Here is a 19,308-nt window from a genome sequence, read left to right as displayed (position 1 = left end):
ACACCATGGCACACACTAATTAAGTTATCCTTCTCCACACTTTGTTCTCCCACACATGTTCTGTTTTTTACACCCTTTAGTAGCAGAACCAACTAATCAAAACCATGGCAAAACCCCTGATTATACTAAACCCTAATATGAGGCCGGGCAGCAAGGGCGGAGGCAAGGGCAGAAACGGGCAGCGGCATCAAACTCAGACGGCCCGCTCATTGTTCTGAATGAACGAAGATGAGAACGTCATTCATCCATAAACGGCGTTCATCCGTTCGACAGACGTGCAGAAGCGGGGGGGGGTGGGCAAAAAGTATGTGGTAACTCTGCGTTGTGGAAATGGTGAGTGACAGTGTTGTTGCATCGTCGTCGTCGAAGCTTCTGCGTCGCATGGGTTTTAACTCCATGCGACCACCCAGTGCATGTAAAGTTATTTGGAAATAAAGCTCTCGCGCACCTGGCTGTCCTGCCTCCTCCTCGCATGCTTTAACCATAGCGGGGGGGGGATTCAAACCGCTCCTTGGATGTTGCGAGGTGCTGTGAACATTTTCTTTGATAATCGTGGGTATCGTATACGTATATGCCTAATTGGGTCATCACTCCTCCTCGGTTTTTGTACTTCTTAGTCTCGCTACGCCGGCGTGAATTCATGGACAGCCCAATGCGATCTACTATGACATGGGTACGTTGATCTACGACGACGGAGGGAGGGCACCGTATTTGGTTTTTGTCTTGCTCGGGTGCTCAGGGAGTTGGGTGGCGCGCCAGGCACTAATGAAGATCAAAGGCTGTGTCTCCCTTTGCGGGGAGAATTCGACTCCTTTTCTCCTCCCCACGGACCACACCTCCTAGCGCGCCTTTGCCCCACTAACACGGCCATGCGACGACAGCGCTTCGATCGGGCGACCGCCGACAGAATGCTCGAGCACCGAGATTGTGTTGCAACTTGGCATTTCGTGCCATTTGCTGTCAAGCTGCAGCGAAGATGCGTCTGGTTTTGTGCAGTGCGGGCTCTTTGAATGCTTGATTTAGTTTCTTTTAGTCTGTGAAGTCTCGGGGAAAGGTTTCTGTGGTGACAGTAGTGTAGCTTGGCGTCTGCGAAGCTTGCTAGGTGAAGAAGTAGCGCTTCCAGCTCGAATGGGAAACGTTGGTATCTGATGTGCTTGGAGATTGCAGACTTGTTCGTCAATGCCGTGTCGTTCCTTTCTCTTCGTTAGTCATTCTCGAACCAGAGTAGAAATCTGTTGCGCTTCAAGGCTTAGCTCTCGTAACTGCATAGTCAACCCGAAGTTTTCTAGCTTTGTAAAGCTACGTACAGCCCCCTTGAAATGGTGATGATTAAGCACCCACTGTTTTAGTCGCTTCGATCACCCACAATGCGGGTGCTACAGTATTGTACGAGACAACTCTGCTGCGGTGAGTTCAAACCATACTTGTCTGTATCGATGCAAAGCAGAGTGGAGTAATCAGTTCCGGTAGAGCTGCCTGTGAACACCTGGATCAGCGTACGTGGCAGTGAAGGAAGTGCGACGTACTTTGGGCAGGGTGGGACAAAGAGAGTGGAGGGGGGGAAAAATATAGAAAAGAGGGGAAAGAAAGTATTTTACGATACAGGGCAAGGATTTTCGTTGTCGACAGGGTTGGCAGATGGAGATGGCGCCCCAATGACAGTCGGAGCGCGGAGGATGCGTCCTTGTTTGGTCGCAGAAGGACATCAGTGGAGGGATGGTTGTTAGAGCAGGCCATGAAGTGGAGAAGATGATCTCGGAGAGAAGAGTAGGCTACGAGAAGAGCTCGGTTGGAAAGAATAGTATCGCTGCGCTTGGTGCGAGTGGTGAGAGGGCATTCGGAAGGAGCTGGGATTTGGCGCCCCCCGAGACGAACAAGATCCTGGATGCCACATGCGCAGCATCGATGTCCTCGTCTCCCTTGAATTGTACACCATTGTGCAGCATTGCAGGCGGGAAGGGGGTGGAAAGGGAGGTTCTGGGGAAAGGTAGTGGAGCAGGTAGCAACACTCCTTTGACACGGAGTCCTGGGTCATCGATCGATCTGTCTTCGTCGTCGTTCAAGTCGAGCGTGAGTGGCAGCACGTACGGGAGCTCGCAGGATCGAGAGAGCGTTGGAGACAGAGAGAGGGGAGGTGCAGAGAAAGAAGCAATCGCGAGCCGGGAGCTGGAGTTGGGAATCGGTGCGCGCTCGAATCGGGTGGGGGTGTTGGAGGAGCGCAAGGAATCGAAGTTCCCGGTTAGTAGCGAAAGTGGAAGCATGAGTGGGGATTCCTCTGGTGGTCCGAATCGTGGCAATGAGTTGGATGCACGACGGGTTGAAAGTGATTCAATGGGTGAGTGTGAGGTAGAAAGATCGACGAGGGCTGAGTCTGAGAAGGAGAGCGAGAGGGAGCTGGGGAAGTATGCGAGTAAAGATGGGAAAGGCATGGATAAACAAGCCAGCGGAGTCGATTCTGCGAGGGAGACGGATTCTGCGCGGAGCAGTGGAAAGTTGAGCATGAGCAGGGCAAGTGCTGGGAGCGATTCGAACGAGAGCTCTTGCAGCAGTATTGGGTACGGTGCGAGCAAGCCTCACAAAGCAAATGACAAGAGGTAAGTTCTTCCCGGCTTGAGTTAGAGAGATGTAAGTGTGCCTCTAAGGTGACATGGTCACTTGTGTAAGAATGATGCTGTGTTGGGATGGTGCCTGTTGCTTATGGATTGGAAGAGCAGGCCAGGATGGCCGATCCGTATGATGGTTGAAGGAGCGTGCCAAGGGAATCCAATGTGTTGTTTGTGGGGCGTTTGCAGGTGGGAAGGGATTCAAGCAATTCGAATAAGAGATGGAGCTCTGGGCTTGTCACATTTCAAGCTTTTGAAGAGATTGGGCTGTGGCGACATTGGGAGCGTGTACCTGGCTGAACTTCGCGGTGGCCACAGCCACTTCGCTATGAAGGTAATGCTCAGGAATTCCTCGTGAATTGTATTCCTGCAGGTTAGATGGCACAGTGCTCTGTGTTTGCTTGAGGGTGTAGGTATGCACCACAGCTTTTGCAGAATTTGGACATCCAGGAGCCAGGATGGAGGTAGTGAGAGTTGTGGTTGGTGCATTAAAAGGACGGGGGTGGTTGCGAAATGGGAATCGCTTTGTTTTTCTTTGGGGCTGGAAGTATTGGTGGAACAAGAGTATCTGGATTGCAGACGCCCTCAATGAGGTGATGGCAGTGGGTAGTCTTCTAAGTGTTGGGTTCTGGATCGGCAGGTTGGTATGGTAGGCAATAGCTGAAATTGTTTGAAACCTGGTCGGTACCTTGTACTGGTTTGCACGAGTGCAGTGGTTACAGTCGGAAGATCTGAGTATACTTGCTGGACGTTCAGTGATGGCGTTATTAGCAGAGAGGGCCGCCGTTCACCTATGGCGCAGAGAAGTAGAGAGCGTATTTTAGGTGATGAGTTGAATGTGTGGTGCTCTTGTGGGTGACGTTCGTGCCTGATCGGGTTGCGGATGGGCAAGCCGCGTGTGTCTTGCGCACTATCGTTGTTTGGAGGTGAGGGCGCTGGTCTATAGGAAGGCCTGCTGGAAGGTTTAGGACATTATGGGGACTCAGTGCAAGGGTTTGTGGTTAATCGTAGGTGATGGACAAAGGATCTCTTGCAAGCCGGAAGAAGCTTTTGCGAGCCCAGACGGAGCGGGAGATCCTGCAGTCTTTGGACCACCCGTTCTTGCCTACATTGTACACGCACTTTGAGAGTGAGAAGTTCCTGTGCCTGGTGATGGAGTTTTGCTCTGGTGGAGATCTGCATACATTGCGACAGAGGCAACCTGGGAAGCACTTCTCAGAGCAGGCGGCAAGGTACTTGTCATGTTGTGCGGTGTGGTTGAACTTGAGGTTGGATGTGGGCGGGCGGCGGTTGAGATGGATGGTGGAAGAAGGGTGACAGGTTGTGACGATTGGTAGTTTAGGTCGCACCGTGGTGCGTATGTGTGGCAGCGTATGTAGGATTGCGTCGTGATGGTACTAGGTGTGGGTGTATCTGTTTGGTGGTATGCAGGTTTTATGCCGCCGAGGTGCTTCTGGCGCTGGAGTACCTGCACATGATGGGAGTAGTTTATCGTGATTTGAAACCAGAGAACGTTTTGGTGCGGGAGGATGGGCACATCATGCTTTCAGATTTTGATCTTTCTCTGAAGTGCGTGGTGAGTCCGACTTTGGTAAGATCAACTGTGCACGAATCGCGGGATGGAAAGGGCTCTGGAGCATACTGCATGCAGCCGGCGGCTTGTGCCGAGCCAGCATGCACGGGCGGATTTGAGGTAAGTCGTTGTGGGGCCAGCGGTATGTGAAGGGTGGGAAGTGTTTCAGTGAGCGAGGATGTGTTAATGTCGGTATGGGAGGCTAAATTGTATGTAGTGAGCGGGGATCTGATTGATGTGGTTGAGAGTGGGCATTCGGGTTCGGAGCTGACACGGTGGAGTTTTCCACACGTGGGGAGGATGGGGTGCATGCATAGAGGGGCTGATTTGGAGTGCGTTTGTGAGTGCAGGCTTGCGCACATCCTGGAGCAATGTCGTGCGCGACTCCGTCATGTTTTGTGGTGAAATCGCCGCTGCCTAGCTTGTTTCCCAGCTTCACGAGGAAGAAGAAGGATGGGAAGAGTCCGAAGCCTAGCCCGGGAAAGAGCAAATCCAAGTCAAAAGCGGATTGTGGACATTCGGTGAGTATTGACATCCATTGTGCTGTGGAGATGTGCATGTTCGTGGGGCGGTTTTGTGGGATTGCAGTGTGGTGGGTGCGTGCGCGTGTGGGTTGAGTGAGGTGTTAAAAAATGGTTGATTTGTGATAGCTTGCCAGAAGGTTTTCTAGATGGTGTGCGTGCAGGATGTGTGCTCAGTTGGGATGGTCATTGGTCCAGGTTTCGTCATTGCCAGAGCTGATTGCAGAACCGACGGGGGCACGGTCCATGTCTTTTGTGGGAACGCACGAGTACCTAGCACCCGAGATAATCAAAGGTGAGAAGCGAGTGTTTCCGCGATGCGTTGTGATTGTTCGAGTAAGTGGGAATGTGGCGTTAGTTTTTGGCGGTGGTAGGGATTCGTCTGATGGTGTTCTTCGTTACCGTTTGAAACAGGCGATGGTCACGGAAGTGCAGTGGACTGGTGGACGTTCGGCATCTTTTTGTACGAGCTGCTATTTGGGAAGACTCCATTCAAGGGGTCTGGGAACCGAGCCACTCTGTTCAACGTGGTTGGACAACCTCTGAAGTTCCCGGATTCAGCGACGGGGCAGGTGAGCTTTGCAGCTCGAGACCTGATCCGGGGGCTCTTGATGAAGGAGCCTGTGCTGCGGCTGGCGTCGAAGAGGGGAGCTGGCGAGATCAAGGCGCATCCATTCTTCGAAGGTATTTTGGGAGGCTTTTGAGTGGTCGATCTACTTGCGAGTGGTTGTGGGTGTGGTTTGGAAGTTTGCTCCACATTCAATCGTGCTATGAGTAGTGGTATTCTGACGTGGTTTTGAGGGTGAGTTGCAGGCGTAAACTGGGCGCTCATACGGTGCACAAATCCCCCAGAGGTACCCCGACCCTTCGAACCTGGGCCATCCGTAAGCAGTTCGACGGTTTCGGAGGAAACATCTGTCAGCAAAGGAGCGAAAGTGGTTCCCGGCGCAGAGTCCCTAAGCACAGCTGGCAATGCAGTAGCGGAGAATAGTGACAGTAGTCTGAAGGCTGGCGAGAAGAGCAATAGCAACAGATCAGCAACTGCTGTGTCGACTCAATCGTCGGGAGGGTCATACGTGGATTTTGACTTTTTTTAGCATGTGACTGATGGATTGATCTCGGAAGAGGATTTTGCAATCCGCGTGGATGTTGTCTGTTCATTGTGGTTCATAGTATGTATAATTTGATGACCGTGTTTGACGTTTTTTGTGTTGCTGGTGGCATGGATTGTTAGAATTACGTGGTGGATGCACTTGTGAGCACCTGCAGTTGCTGTGCATCGCGGGTCGTAGTGTGGCCGACTGCATCGGCCACTCTGTTGTGGCCTGGTGTGAGTGGCGACCTAGTCAACTCGGTAGAAGTACGAATGTGGTCTTATTTGAATTTGTCAGGGTTTGTGGAAAAACCTTGCAGATGAGTGTTAGTGTTGATTTTGTTGAATTTCTAAATCATGCTGGTATGTGTTAGGCGTTGGTTTGAATGGAGGTGTTTCAGATGGTTGGAATGTTGGTGAATTGCTTAACGTGGAACTATCTCGGCAACTGGGATAAGTAGTGAAGAGTTATTGATGTGGCTGCTCTTGTTATATACGCTTGACCTGCATAGTCCCGTACATCAGTGTCTTGCATTGACTTATTTCTGAGGATTATAGGACCCTCAGTCGTTGACGTGATGTGTAATGTGAAACTAAAATTGTCGAATGCCATTCGCCTTTTTGGGTATTACTTGGTGCATATTTTCGGTTGCGAGTTACAGTGCTGTAATCCGAACATAGTACGTACTTCGCTATTTGCTTGTACGTTTGTCCATGTTAGTTTGCAGAGCATTAGGCCTGTCGTGGATGATGAACCCATGTGGAGGTTGTGATAGATGTGCAGTAGCGTGCTTGTGTTTGTGATGCTAAGTAGTAGTAACAGATGCAGTGACGGGTTGATGGTGGAGTGACAGATATGTCAGGCTGTCGTCGCTGGTGTCTTGGCGATTGCACCCAGTTTTGCCTGGTGCCACTTCAGCTTGCTTTTTGGTCCCTACCCTACGCAGTAGATAGGCCCCTATCGTGGTTGTTTTGTCCATACCTTTTTGCATTCTACCCAGATGGGGGAGCTGTGTGCCACTTGACACTGACATCACCTGATCTTCTACTTTGCCTGCATTAAAATAATGGGACACTGTAAATTCTTCTAACTCAGTCTACACAATTAAAGTAATGTCAAACAATATTTCTTGTGCTTTGAAACAAAAAAGTTGAAGTAATTTAAGAGGATCTACAATTCATTTGCTATGTAGAAGCTGTATTGTATATTGAGCGCATTAAACAGATTAAATTCTGAGTAAGATGTATTGGAACATGTAAACATTAAGCATCAAGGTTCAAAATGTGTCTTTTTTCTATTCTTTTTTGTAACAATGCATATTGATAAAACTCACTTTTTGATGTCTCCATCCAGATAGTGACTAGTGACATTGCAACATCATAGAACACAATAGACATATTTCTAATTTTATTTTCACCTCAATTATTCTATTGTAACGGATCAACTATTATCCCTGCATGAATTGATTTTGATAAAGGCCAATTGTTACTTCATTCATTTATAAAAGCATTGATATAATCTTTCTCAATTTTGTTTGTCTTTAAAAACTCCAATGCAAAATTATATTATTTAGTTCACTTCTAAAAGGTTTGATGAAACTGTTCACTATGTTGTTTATTTTTTGATATAACACAAACACACACGAAGGACACCAATTTATTAAAAAACCAATTAATAGAGTTAACTTTTATTTAAAATGTTGAAAATATTAAATGTAAATATAAGTCTGTAATGACCAATCAACAATAAAATAAGAATATAAGTGAAAATTTAAGCAAGGATTAATTAATGACCAAATATAATATTTAACAACTAGGCAACAATTAAATAACATCCAAAGAATAGGGAGCAAAATTGGATTGGCCTCTAACCATGTTACATGCACTATATTTCTGATAAATGTCTAATAGGCATGTTAAGTTTTAAAAGAACCTTGATATAACAATTCATATGAATTAAACATTCATATGGATAATTGTAAAACTAAAATTATGAGTTTAAAATATAAATATTATCTACAATCAAAATTTTATTTTTCATAAATATATTAGATCTACTAGGAATATTTTATTATTATTATTATTATAATTACTATTTTGTTATTTTTTCAATAAAACTACCCTATGCATGTAATAGAATTTTAATTTATTTACAACTGAAGTATATAAAAATATGTTTTCTTGTTTTAGTAAAACTTTGATTAATTTCTTGTCCAATTATTTTTCAAAAAATATTAAGTGTAAAGGACTTCTATCAAATAAACAACTAGTATATTATTGCTTTTAAACCTACACTAGCATAAAAATTTATAATAACTTGGAATAACAACTAATTCATGTAAAATTTTCATTGATGGATTATGTCAAGTATTGTGAAATAAATAATGAAAGAATTTTTTAATTGTTATATAAAGAGTATAGGAAAAAACCAAAATACATTTATTAAAAAAGAAGCTCAAATGTAAATTTTAAAAAAATGAAAAAAACTTAGAGTCAATCAATCAGATTGAAGATCAAGATTCAAACCACTGCTCTTACCTCATACTTGCAATTAATCTCCACAATTTAACACCAATCACAAAGCCATTAAGTAATAAACAAATGAATATACCACAAGTTGAGTCACATCCATCCATGAAAAAATCATGGAAACATTCACCCATAGGACATCCTAGTGGTAAAATTGCAAGGGAAGACTTGTCCCAAAAAAAAAAAAAAAAAAAAAAAAAAAAAACTTCAACATGAGCACTTACATTGGTGCCAAGACTTTGCATATTCCAAGTGGTGATTGGAGTCAACAATGTGACACTTTTTTACGGAGTTCAAGACATAAAACAAAAGGCACAATTGAATTGTATTCTATGCAATGTGCACATCTTTTGTGTGTTTATCAATGTGCAAGATTGCAATTGATGTGCCCCACCCACTACAGGGCCTCAATTTCTAGCTCCATTGTTGAATTCCCATGGCACTCATTTAAAGTGTGTGTATTAATGCATTGACATGAGAAATTAATCAAACTTCAACATGAGCACTCAGGGCTCTAGGGGTTTAAAGTTTACATGTTTGTGTTCATTAATCACCACATTGCTAAGTCTGGCACATTCCTTTAATTACGAGGAACGGAGATGGGAGATGTCATTATTTATTTATGTATTGATTTGCATATGTGGGTAAGTTTTATACATGAAAATGAATTACTTTACAGCCACATTATGACCACACAGTGATGGTTTTCAAAATGGTGATCATAATATTTGATCATTGAATTGTGGAGGTATTAAATTGCACCCAGAGCAAGAGTATGGAATTGATGGATGGATGGATGGATGGATGGATGAAATCATGTGCTTGATGTTGGCAAAAGGAAGTTTTACTTGGCAAAAGGAAGTTTTAATCTATTTTTTTAAAGATGTGCCAATATATTAAAATTCTTTCAATTTTTTGTTTTTTTGTATTTTGTATTTTGTATTTTTTTTTTTATTGATGCCAAACAAGTCCAAAATCTTTACTTAGTTGGAAGTTGCTTAAAAAATTCGTAGAAACATAATTTGACTGATTTTTTAAAACACAGAATTTTTATTTCAGAAAAATTACATCAGCACCTATTGAAATACTTGAAGTTAATCGATATGCAATGATATTCCTAATGTGTTTCACTGGAGTCTCAAATTCTCAAACGAAAACCATGTAAATAAATGAAATAATTTGTTATATCAAACCTGAAAACAAGGCAAGTTTCATGTTAACTTCGATTTAACAAACAAACACGAACATGAACCAATTAATTTGCTTCTACATAAAAACACGTACTCTTACATATAATTTCATACACCACAGAACACAATTATTGTTTACTGCTCAACTATCCAAACATACATACTCTTTGAATAACATGACCTCCAATACGGATAAATTTAAAATTCATGGGATCAGAGTTTAACAATCACTTTAAATCACTCGTGAAGTTTTTAAAAAATGATCCTTGGAACTGGTCTGTAGATCCTAAGAACTGCTAAATGTTCATTACACACACAATCAAACATATGTATGTATATATATATATATATATATATATAATGGTATGCTAAACAGTTCACCCATGTTTCATTTTTGCAGGCTTCCCTTCTTACTCTTTCTTTGACTAGTTTTTCCAGATGGAGATTTAGCCTCCGATGAGTTTTCCTCGGTGGCCGCCAAAAGCAGGAGCTGGTTCAGATCATCAGCCATAGCCACAGTTGTAATCTTGCTTCAGTTAATGTTGTTGTAGTAGTGGTAGTTATCTCATTTCAAACACCAAACTTACACACACACACACACACACACACACACACATATATATATATGCTTACAACAACAAATACTTCATAAACTTGGAAGGGTGATGGTGCATGAAGAGGGAATGAGATCTGGCACTTGTTCACAAGTCTCCGCATGTTGCTTCACAAGAGCATCGTGCATGGTCTGCAGAGCCTCTTTCTCCTGCTTCAGTTGCTCCAAATCTGCAATTGTGGGTCCTCCCAAAGCTTTGCGTATGAATCTAGCAGAAAACACAACACTCCACTTTTACAGGCGTCGTGGAAAATCAGCAAGAAAACCAAGAGTTTCTGTGTAAGGTTTCGGTGGAAGACTACAACATGGTGAAGTGTTATGATCAAGTTTTCCTTTTCTAAGAGTGTAGAAACTGCGTCGGTCTATGTGTTATTTATTTCTTCATTTGATCATTTTTTTATTAAGCCTTTTTTTTTTTTTTTTTTTTTTTTTTTTGGATCACATGTTGTGAAGGTTGTGCTTACTCGAGAGCATTTTCTGGTTTGTTATGGGTTTCGTAAAGCATCACCAACACTGAAAACTCAAACTCAGTGGAATTTGTTAGTGTGCTGACAATCTTGCAGGAGTGCCGTTTGAAGATTAAGTAGTATGACGTGATTATTGCCATTATAAATAGGGTTTTAGTACTTGGAACTCGGATTTTGTGATCTGGCAAGATGAGTTTATCTTTAGATGCCCATGTTAAATCAAACTTGACAACAATTTCCGACAGAAGTATGGAGTATTCTAGAATTATTGAAAGAGAGGGATTATTGTGATGGAGACACCGTTGTAATCAAGGATGCTACGTTGCTAATCATCAGGTACAAATCCTTATTAAGTACTGATTAAGGGTGGATACATGATGAAATCATGGTTGGAGGGTACTGCCTTGGGTTAAAGATTCTACGGTTCCACTTGAATACAAGTAATCACGGTAAGCTTTTTTCTTGAATTCACTGGCCTACTTGCACAAAACCAAGCTCAAGTGTTTAGATAGTTAGTTGTCCGTAAGGTCGACCATGTCACCCTCAGAAGTACCAACCTCTGTAATATTTAGTTTAACCTCAAGTTCTTCTCTCCCCTTTAACTGGAATGGAGACCGAATTGAGTTGGGGGAGCTTCAGTTTGACAACTTGCTTTAAGATGTAAGCAGCAGAGAAATTAATCTGTGTTTGGTCATGCGAGAGATTCCTTACATAATAACTTCAGTGTAAAAATAAGGATTCTTGTGATGACATGGGATTTTCTTACATTACAGTAGTTTAGACAGATGCATGTGTACTCACAGAAACGCAGCCCTTCTCAACGCACTTTTCAGCCATGTTTCGAGAATTGATCTTAAAATCTTCTCAGTCTTAAAGCTGTGTATCTCCAAGATGCTTACTTAGCAGGGATTGAATGAATGAATGAGATAATGTAATTCGAATTTGGAATGAAGCTTGCGCACTCATTAGGTTGTTCAAAGGTCTTTGTTGGAAAGGTTGGTTTGAGTCCATGAGACGCAACAAAGAGACACAGCCGATCGTCTTCGTTAATTTCTATAACAGCTCTTGGTCTACTGCAAGAGAAGTCATTTGGAGATACATGATTAGCGATGTTCTAGCTCCACTGTAGTTTTTCCTTTGTTCACGTTAGGACTCTGTTGTCTCGATTGGTTGGTACATTGCAATAAACCTAATCAGCGTTGTGGTTGAAATTAAATGCGTTGAAAGCATTTTACGCCAGGCGAATTATTCCAAATAGAGGAGGCCTCATCACGAGCAGTAACTGTTTCACATCATAAAGATTTAGTTCAACTGGTCAGTGAACCAAGCAAAACAGACACTGGCATCTTACGCTTGCCGAAATAGGAGCATAACGTGTAGTTTTCATGATTGGATACTGCATAAGAACGGCATAATACAAACATTAAAACTATTGACAACATTAACAAATGCAATATTTTTTTTTTTACTGAATATTCATGGAACCCGGAGTGACAACTGGTTCCTTGTGGTTGCCATTGGTCAATTCATTTATTGGCCCATTGTCACCTCTTTTTTCTCGTAGAACGTGAGAGCTTGAACTCGATTTACCTGAATTTGCTCCCTATTTCGATAATGCCGATTAACACATTCAGGAGAATGTGAGAAACGTGCGAGCATCCTGCACAAACAGAAAAGGAGGCTAAATCGAGCCTGCTATACTTTCCACGAGTTAAAAATACAGCATTAGAGATGATCAGAGGTAGTATTCACAATTCATTACAACTCGTTCTGATTCTGTATCCTTTGGACAAACGCTCAACATTTCACCAGTGTTATACTTCTTCAGTTAGATTTACAGATATTGTTCAGCATAAGTTCAAGATTGGCAAACACTGCTATTCATTGAACATGGAACATGTGAACAGGTATATACACACAAGCGAAAACGTTAATAAGGAATCGCATAATAGTCTAAATAAGACGAAGCTTCTCACATAGACTACGAGAACCGCAGCGAACACCTACTTAGTTAATCCAAGGCTTAAGGATAGAGAAAAGTCTAACATGCGTTCATAAATTTGATAAGCAGGTGAATCAACCCTCCATTGTTTCTGCAGCAAAAACACTCTGTTTGTGAAGACAGATTCGTGCTGGGTAAGATTCTTTCAGACTGTCCAATTAACTTTTGGTTTTAGAGAGTGAACAGAAAGACCCTTCATCTGATCAATTCCCACGTGGCACCTATAACTCGATACAACCAATATCTGCAAAACACTCTCACATTACAGATATTGAAGAGATTCTTCACAACAAAATACCCTCCTACTTTGCGAGTTGTCCGTCCAATGCCTTCTACACCTTCAAATCGGAGCGTTCCATGACCAAATGCCTCCACAGTTTCCTGGTTCCGCCTCCCACTCAGCTGAAACCCTCCCAGTCTCCCAATCCCCAACTTCTTTATTTCTCCCGTGCAACACAACTCCTTAGTTTCACTTGGATTCTCTCCTAACATACACATCCTAAAACCTATTCCACTACTCCCTGAACTCTCCTCAAACTTACTGAGGACAATGGCTACACCTTCCAAAAAACCAAACAACTGTAAACTCATGCCATGCACATGAAAACTGGCTAAGACTGACATTTGAAAAATGGTTAGGTTGAAAGGTAAACAGACGCTTGGAAAAGAGAGACGAAGTTCCCTGCCGCGTTCAATTACTTCTGATTTTAGGAAGTTCTTCATCAAGGATCCCATCATCCTTGCTTATAGGCTCTTCATCCCCATTTACTCCTCCAATCTGCGGTTGTAGGGTTCTTTGACTTGGAAGTTGCGGAATCTTGTGTGCTTGCGAAGTAGCAGGATGGTTTGGGTGACGGAGCTGATGATGTTTTGAAGGTGCTAGGGTGTCGCGTCGTTGTAGGTAGCTGAGGGTCATGGCAGACGCTGAAGCATTTACAAGCTGCTCCAAGCGGGTGCTAATTTACCCACAAAAGTCTGAATTTGTGTCGCCTTACTTGCGAGGTATATTCAATCATCCGGTCCCCTCCTCCCCCCAACTCACTGTCCTCATTCAATCGTCGACGGGAAGCGTCTGATGTACTTTGAGAGCTAGGGAAGAATGCGGCATCTCAGATTTGTGCTTGTATTTCTTGCCTGAGTTCAATCGAGCGGAGGAGAACTCGCAGTCAGCTCCTAGATTTTGGATTTGCTTGCAATTTCGAATCTTATGCGTCCGGAATTGCTTCTACTGAGGTTAAGAAATATTGCATGTGAAAAGAGAATCATCTGATGCTCACAAATGCGTCCACTATTCTCTGTTGGGATGTTTGTGTTTTCTAGATATCTTTGCCGAACTTCTAAAACCCTAAACCCCCTGGTATTGAGGGCTGACCCATTTTCTGTGGGTTTCACAGAAAAATATGAGAAAGAAGCTGGTAAGAACTGGGACTTGTTTTACAAGCGGAATGCCGATCGTGTACGTGAACCCCCCATCACCACCATTATTTCACTTATTTATATGTCTACTTCAATGGGTTGCTCTAGCCGTCTCAGTAAAAGCAGTTGGCACGTGTTGTTGATATACTTCGTGATGTTTCGTGTTTGGAGATGTTTGCTGCTGTGGCTCAGAAATTCATAACGCTATAAAAAGTACATATGATGTACTGAAGTTTTCTTCACGTGTGCAGTTTTTCAAAGATCGGCATTATCTTGACAAGGAATGGGGCGAGTACATCAGGGGCACGGTAGGTATGCTCTTTTCAGGTTCTTGAGTTGAGCTATGTATTGTCCGTGTAATGATTTTCAGATGAATTTGACTGATGAGCTGAAGGCTTTAGACCCTCATTGATTGGTTAGTCCTTGGTTTCACTAGTGCGGTATGTGTTCAAGGTAACTCAGCTTGTTATTGTAAGGTACCTCAGGTCTTGATGAATGGATGGTCTCTTATCATATTCAAGCAAGCCATGCTGCCCCTTTCCCTTTTCCAGTTTTGAACGTGGTTGATGATCTGCAGATTGACAAGAACGAACATTGTGACTGTAAACGAGTCATTTTGGAGGTATGCATTTCTGATGTTTCAGCCTGTATAAGTTAGCAGGATTGGAAACAAATGCAGTGAGAATGCCTACAAAGAAATTTGAAACGTCTTCGAGATACCTTGTGGTTAGGGATGTAGGCAGATGTGCTATAGGTTCTGAATTCTGGCTGCTATGACTTCACAGGTTGGATGCGGAACTGGGAATACGGTGTTTCCTTTAATTGCTGAATATCCCAACATATTTGTACATGCCTGTGACTTCTCTAATCGAGCTGTCAGCCTTGTCAAGGTCCATGATTTAATCTCCATCCTATGTGCATTTTGGTGCAATTTGCTCTTTGTGATGCATGCGACTCTAATTCAGCAAGTAATATTGGCATTCTCTTTAGTCCTCCGTTCATAATTGTACTTAAGCATCAGTGGAGGGTCTTGACTTGTTTGACATGATTATGCTTAGCTTTTCCTATTAACTTAGAGTTCAGAGGAAGTTAGCTAAAAGACTGAATTGAAACTGATTGTTAATATGACAGGCACACCCAGAGTACGAAGGAGGCCGAGTGAATGCATTCGTATGTGATGCTGTTTCCGAGGACTTGTCTGCTTCTATTCAACCTGCCTCCGTGGATGTTGTGACCATGGTATGGGCAATTTAGGAAGGAAAGAACTTTTCTTACGACTATTTGATAGTGGTGAGGGCGGCCTGCATAGGCTAGTCTCAATGAGCGTCCTTCTTGACTTTTGGGAAGACCATGATACTAGTGAGATATTTAATTAGATCATAAGGGTAGAACATAGCTCACGATTTGTTTACGTTATGTTAAACCACTTGCATTGTGATATCTACTCGTACAATGCGACTGGTACGAAAATATTCTTGTAGAGAATCTAGCTATCCGTATCAGCTGATGATTAACTTAGAATCACTACAGTAAGTGAAGATTAGTCCATGAGAGTAGGTAGGTCATAACCACTACCTAGAATGACAGCCTCTGCACACAGTAAATCGAGCAGGTTTAAAACTGTCGTTTTGTTGTACAGGTGTTCATGCTATCAGCGGTCTCGCCTGAGAAAATGCCGGGTGTTCTGCAGAATATCAAACGGGTCCTAAAGGTCGGTGCTCTAGTGCCAGTTGACTTATCACCGTTGCAGCTCTTACGGAGTATAGATTTTATTTTATTTCTTTCTTTTTATTTTTTTATTTTTTTATTTTTTCTCATATGTTGGTCAAAAATTCATGTCACCAGTAATCGCTAGTTATTTCTCATAATCGATGTAGGTCTGGAGCTGGCTACCACAATGCTGAAATTATCTGTTGCTTGGCATTTGTTGTGCTAGGAAATCAAGTGGATAAAATTAGATCATATGATTTACTGGTAGGTTTGAAGCTGTAATCAGCGCTGTTTTTGCCAGTGGCATGTCTTTCAAGGTTTTCTTGCAAAATTTTATACTAGTATTGTACTTGGTTGAGTGTTGGGACAGCCAGGTGGTTATGTTCTTTTTCGGGATTATGCTGTCGGTGACCTAGCACAGGTATGGCGCAGTAAAATTGTTTAAATTGTTTTCAATGTAGAGACATACTGCATCGCTCTATTTTTAACATAAACTGGAATGATGTGTGTTGATACACCAAGTCAAGCACATCTTTGGGTCTTGCTTCCTTCGTCTGACACAATGTTTTTGTTCTCCGTTCCAGAAAAGGTTGACAGAAAAGGTTCAGAAAATTAGTGAAAACTTCTTTGCAAGGAGTGATGGGACGGTATGCAATATATCCCTTCTTTCTTCAAACAGAGACCTTGCATGACGGCTGAATTTGCTAAATCGAGCTAGGTAGTTGTGAAATATCATGAACCATCTGGGCTAGAGCCTCAGCCTCTAGGCGGCCCAAAGTACAAATTAATAACAAGGCTCTTCCATCAAGCAAGTTTGCATAATTCATTAGAAGATTATATAGGACTAGAAGGTGTATATTGACAGTCAACTTTTTATCAAGATTTGGGATTGTGAAGGTGGGAAGATCTAAATTGGTCTTAAACTGTGCCCTAAATGACGCGTTTTAATTTCTACAGCGTGCTTACTATTTCTCCGAGGACGAGCTTGTGAGTTTGTTCGAAAAGGAGGGGATCTTATGTAAGTCAGTTACCGTGCACTGCCGCCAAGTGGAGAATCGCTCTAGATCGCTCGTCATGAATCGGTTCGTTCCTTATTCCTTTGTTTCAACTCTTAGTCGAGATTCCCCTATCTCTGCTCGAAATTATATCATTGGATTTGAATCGACAAAATGTGTTCAAATCTTGTTGAAATAAGTGTTTTCATCCGGGACTGTTCTTGTCAGGAGCAATATTTCTAATAAGATTTGTGAAGCATTCATCATCTTACAACCCTACCGCGCTTTAGGATAATGCTTTACCACTCATTGTGAATTATCAATATGAGATAGTTAGAGGAACACTTGAACACGAGCTCGTAACGACATCTTGTTCGGTGCTTATACATAGGCGCTGGATCCAAGGGGAGTTTTTTCTTCCTGTGGATGGAGAAAAGAAAACACAAACTTCGTGTGCTGATTCAATGGAAGACATGCAGCAAGCAGCAAAAGTGACCACTATGGTACAGGAGTCAGTCGATGTTGACCTTTCTGAGGGTGTCGCATCTCTTTTCATGGCCATACCCACAGTTGAGGTTAGTATTATGCAAGTTCACGGTAGAGGCAACTTTTTCTTCTTTTCTGAAGATTTACAATCCTGCCTCACGCCCTTTTTTGAGTTAGAATGGCGTGTTCTTTTAGTCTCATGGCGAACCTTCTGTTTTACCTGCAAGTATGCCAAGATGGTAATACACCAGTTGTGGCCATTTATATAGGTGACAAAAATCAAAGTTGGCAATCGCTTGCTGCTTATCAAATGTGTAGCAAGGGAAAACCAGCACACAACGAGAGCAACAGGCCTTCTCCTTTGGGATGCAGCTCCAGCTCTTGCCTCGGTGTTGGAAGCTAATCCAGCGCTCTATGACAACAAACGAGTTTTGGAGCTTGGTTGTGGAGCGACAGCACTTAGTTCTTTGATTGTGTCAAATTCTGCTGCAACAGTATTTGCCACAGATGGTGACCCTGCAAGCATGAGCCTCCTTCAAGAAAACATGGAACTGAACTCTAGTTCATTTCCTGTCGGTAAAGTATGCTGCAGGAAGCTGGAGTGGGGACAGAAAGAAGATGTTGAAGCCATAAAGTCTGAATGCCAAAGAGCGGGGTTCGATTTAATTGTGGGTACTGATGTCACATACGTGGCTGCTGCAGTGCCTCTTCTATTCCAAACTGCGAGCTCTCTCATCGCCAAGCAGAGCTCGTCGTTGTTCGTATTGTGTCATTTTTCTAGGAAGGTGCAGGAAGCTGATATTCTTGCAGCTGCGTCTGCTTGTGGATTTTCTTATTTTGATGTTTGGAAGTCCACCTCGCCTCAGCTTGTAGTGCCTGATAGTTTGCAGGAGCTAGCTTCTAGTAATGGCCCACTCCGATTGTTGTGTTTCCGGATATCTGAGCAATGAAAGTAACATATGAACACATATCTATATTTTGTCTACTTTGAGGATCGGAGTGGAGCATACCTGTGTCATTGCCGAACTCATGAGAATCTCAAGGTTTGGTCGAAGAAGAGTGCGAGCAGACCGTTCCTTTCTCTGGCTCTAAGTGTGAGATAGATAAGTTCGACCACGATGGGATTCGGACCAACGACCATTGATATTTGAAGTAAGACGCGATAGTTCACTGCACCCCGCGGCCCCACATCAAGTCCGTTCTATACGGAGAATAAACTTTAGACCTGTCTTCGACGCATCATTAACTGCAGCTGTTGCATTTGCTTATCTTCCCCTGTCGGCAACGGATACTGCGATCCTGATGTGATGTTGATGAGGTTCGTTCTGACATTTGTCGGTAATAAATACGGAGATGCCGATGTGACGCTGATGTAATACTGATAAAGTTCATTCTGTCTTTTGTCTGGGATGGTTACTATGTCTCACTGTGTTGCAACCAGCATCCATATCTCAATCTATGGGGGTCTCCCTTTGCAATGGGCTCTTCTTTTCCAGCAAATTCCTGCATATTCTTTTCAAACATTCTTCTCATGATCTGTGCTCATTTTTAAGTCTGGGACTGTGATATCGGTTTTGTTTGGAGATAAGTTCTTGCTGAAGCAGTTGATTGTGGATGGATTTTGCAGTTTGTACAGCTAAATTAGACGTTACCGTTGAGGGTCCAGGTTGATATGTTTTTTTGTTAGTACAATTACATTGGTAGAGTTATAGTCCAACAGCCACAAGCTTTGGGGAATCCAACAAGTATATTTGCTTGGAACAAAGACTCTCAAGCTCTACTGTAGTTTTTTCAAACTCTTTTTTGCAAAAGTCATTTCCTACACTTTGGTTGACTTTTCATTTTATTTATTTAGTTTTACCTCAACTAGTTTGCATGGTCTTAGAGTCAATTTCAAGTCTTTTCTTTTTCTTGTTTTCTTGTTAGGATTCTGTAATCTTCATCTTGTGATTTGCTTGCACACTGTCATAGAATTCTTCTTTAATAAATAGTTTAAATTGAATAGAAATAGAAGTTAAAAAGCTTGTAATACAACAGGCTTAAATTACACCTTAAGAGCATGCTTATGAGAATCTCGTATAAAATTCAAAATGCACTTGCTACTATCACC

General features: G+C 42.6%; 3 protein-coding genes across 20 annotated transcripts; 2 read left to right on the top strand and 1 right to left on the bottom strand.

The window, feature by feature from the left end:
• The first annotated feature begins 583 nt into the window (after positions 1–583).
• LOC112292814 (serine/threonine-protein kinase D6PKL1) lies at positions 584–5,902 on the top strand. The gene is made up of 8 exons (XM_024541650.3): positions 584–2,594; positions 2,793–2,937; positions 3,615–3,835; positions 4,035–4,296; positions 4,527–4,697; positions 4,896–4,992; positions 5,112–5,381; positions 5,511–5,902. The coding sequence occupies exons 1-8, from the start codon at positions 1,717–1,719 to the stop codon at positions 5,792–5,794; spliced, it is 2,328 nt and encodes a 775-aa protein (XP_024397418.1). The 5' UTR covers positions 584–1,716; the 3' UTR covers positions 5,795–5,902.
• A 3,447-nt stretch (positions 5,903–9,349) lies between these two features.
• On the bottom strand, positions 9,350–13,329 carry LOC112291988 (uncharacterized). 18 transcript variants are annotated; one of them, XM_090256511.1, is made up of 6 exons: positions 11,391–11,821; positions 10,993–11,065; positions 10,587–10,770; positions 10,207–10,330; positions 9,891–9,999; positions 9,350–9,512 (listed from the first exon to the last, which is right to left on the bottom strand). In XM_090256511.1, exons 1-5 carry the CDS (start codon positions 11,424–11,426, stop codon positions 9,898–9,900), a joined length of 519 nt encoding a protein of 172 aa, XP_090112637.1. In that variant the 5' UTR covers positions 11,427–11,821; the 3' UTR covers positions 9,350–9,512; positions 9,891–9,897. The 18 variants fall into 18 exon arrangements, 9 of the variants coding, with proteins under 9 accessions (XP_090112637.1, XP_073395426.1, XP_073395425.1 ...); XM_073539325.2 differs by having other exon boundaries at positions 9,924–9,999; positions 11,391–11,819; XR_016506747.1 differs by lacking the exons at positions 9,350–9,512; positions 9,891–9,999; positions 10,207–10,330 and adding exons at positions 12,180–12,249; positions 12,597–12,682; positions 12,898–13,329 and having other exon boundaries at positions 10,587–10,788; positions 10,964–11,065; positions 11,356–11,871.
• A 124-nt stretch (positions 13,330–13,453) lies between these two features.
• On the top strand, positions 13,454–18,166 carry LOC112291987 (uncharacterized). Its single transcript, XM_024540031.2, has 12 exons — positions 13,454–13,593; positions 13,986–14,047; positions 14,259–14,315; positions 14,585–14,629; positions 14,793–14,897; positions 15,139–15,246; positions 15,647–15,718; positions 16,088–16,138; positions 16,302–16,364; positions 16,675–16,799; positions 17,104–17,287; positions 17,468–18,166. Exons 1-12 carry the CDS (start codon positions 13,506–13,508, stop codon positions 18,146–18,148), a joined length of 1,641 nt encoding a protein of 546 aa, XP_024395799.1. The 5' UTR covers positions 13,454–13,505; the 3' UTR covers positions 18,149–18,166.
• The last annotated feature ends 1,142 nt before the right edge of the window (positions 18,167–19,308 follow it).

Source organism: Physcomitrium patens, chromosome 15 (genome assembly GCF_059467195.1).
Source record: "Physcomitrium patens ecotype Gransden chromosome 15, ASM5946719v1, whole genome shotgun sequence".
NCBI lineage: Eukaryota > Viridiplantae > Streptophyta > Bryopsida > Funariales > Funariaceae > Physcomitrium > Physcomitrium patens.
Note: the sequence above shows the minus strand (reverse complement) of the source record. Positions and strands in the feature narration are given on the sequence as shown.

Bases quoted from the DNA above. Each gene is read 5' to 3' on its own strand.
- LOC112291988 (XM_073539324.2), bottom strand. From the start codon at position 11,426: ATGGCTGAAAAGTGCGTTGAGAAGGGCTGCGTTTCT. The intron at 10,331-10,586 runs GTAAGCACAACC...GTTTTCTGCTAG, and splicing joins AAACCAGAAAATGCTCTCGA to ATTCATACGCAAAGCTTTGG. The intron at 10,000-10,206 runs GTGCCAGATCTC...GATCTGAACCAG, and splicing joins ATGCGGAGACTTGTGAACAA to CTCCTGCTTTTGGCGGCCAC.
- LOC112292814 (XM_024541650.3), top strand. From the start codon at position 1,717: ATGGTTGTTAGAGCAGGCCATGAAGTGGAGAAGATGATCTCGGAGAGA. The intron at 2,938-3,614 runs GTAATGCTCAGG...GGTTAATCGTAG, and splicing joins ACAGCCACTTCGCTATGAAG to GTGATGGACAAAGGATCTCT. The intron at 3,836-4,034 runs GTACTTGTCATG...GGTGGTATGCAG, and splicing joins TTCTCAGAGCAGGCGGCAAG to GTTTTATGCCGCCGAGGTGC.
- LOC112291987 (XM_024540031.2), top strand. From the start codon at position 13,506: ATGGCAGACGCTGAAGCATTTACAAGCTGCTCCAAGCGGGTGCTAATT. The intron at 16,800-17,103 runs GTTCGTTCCTTA...GCTTATACATAG, and splicing joins AGATCGCTCGTCATGAATCG to GCGCTGGATCCAAGGGGAGT. The intron at 17,288-17,467 runs GTTAGTATTATG...CCATTTATATAG, and splicing joins TGGCCATACCCACAGTTGAG to GTGACAAAAATCAAAGTTGG.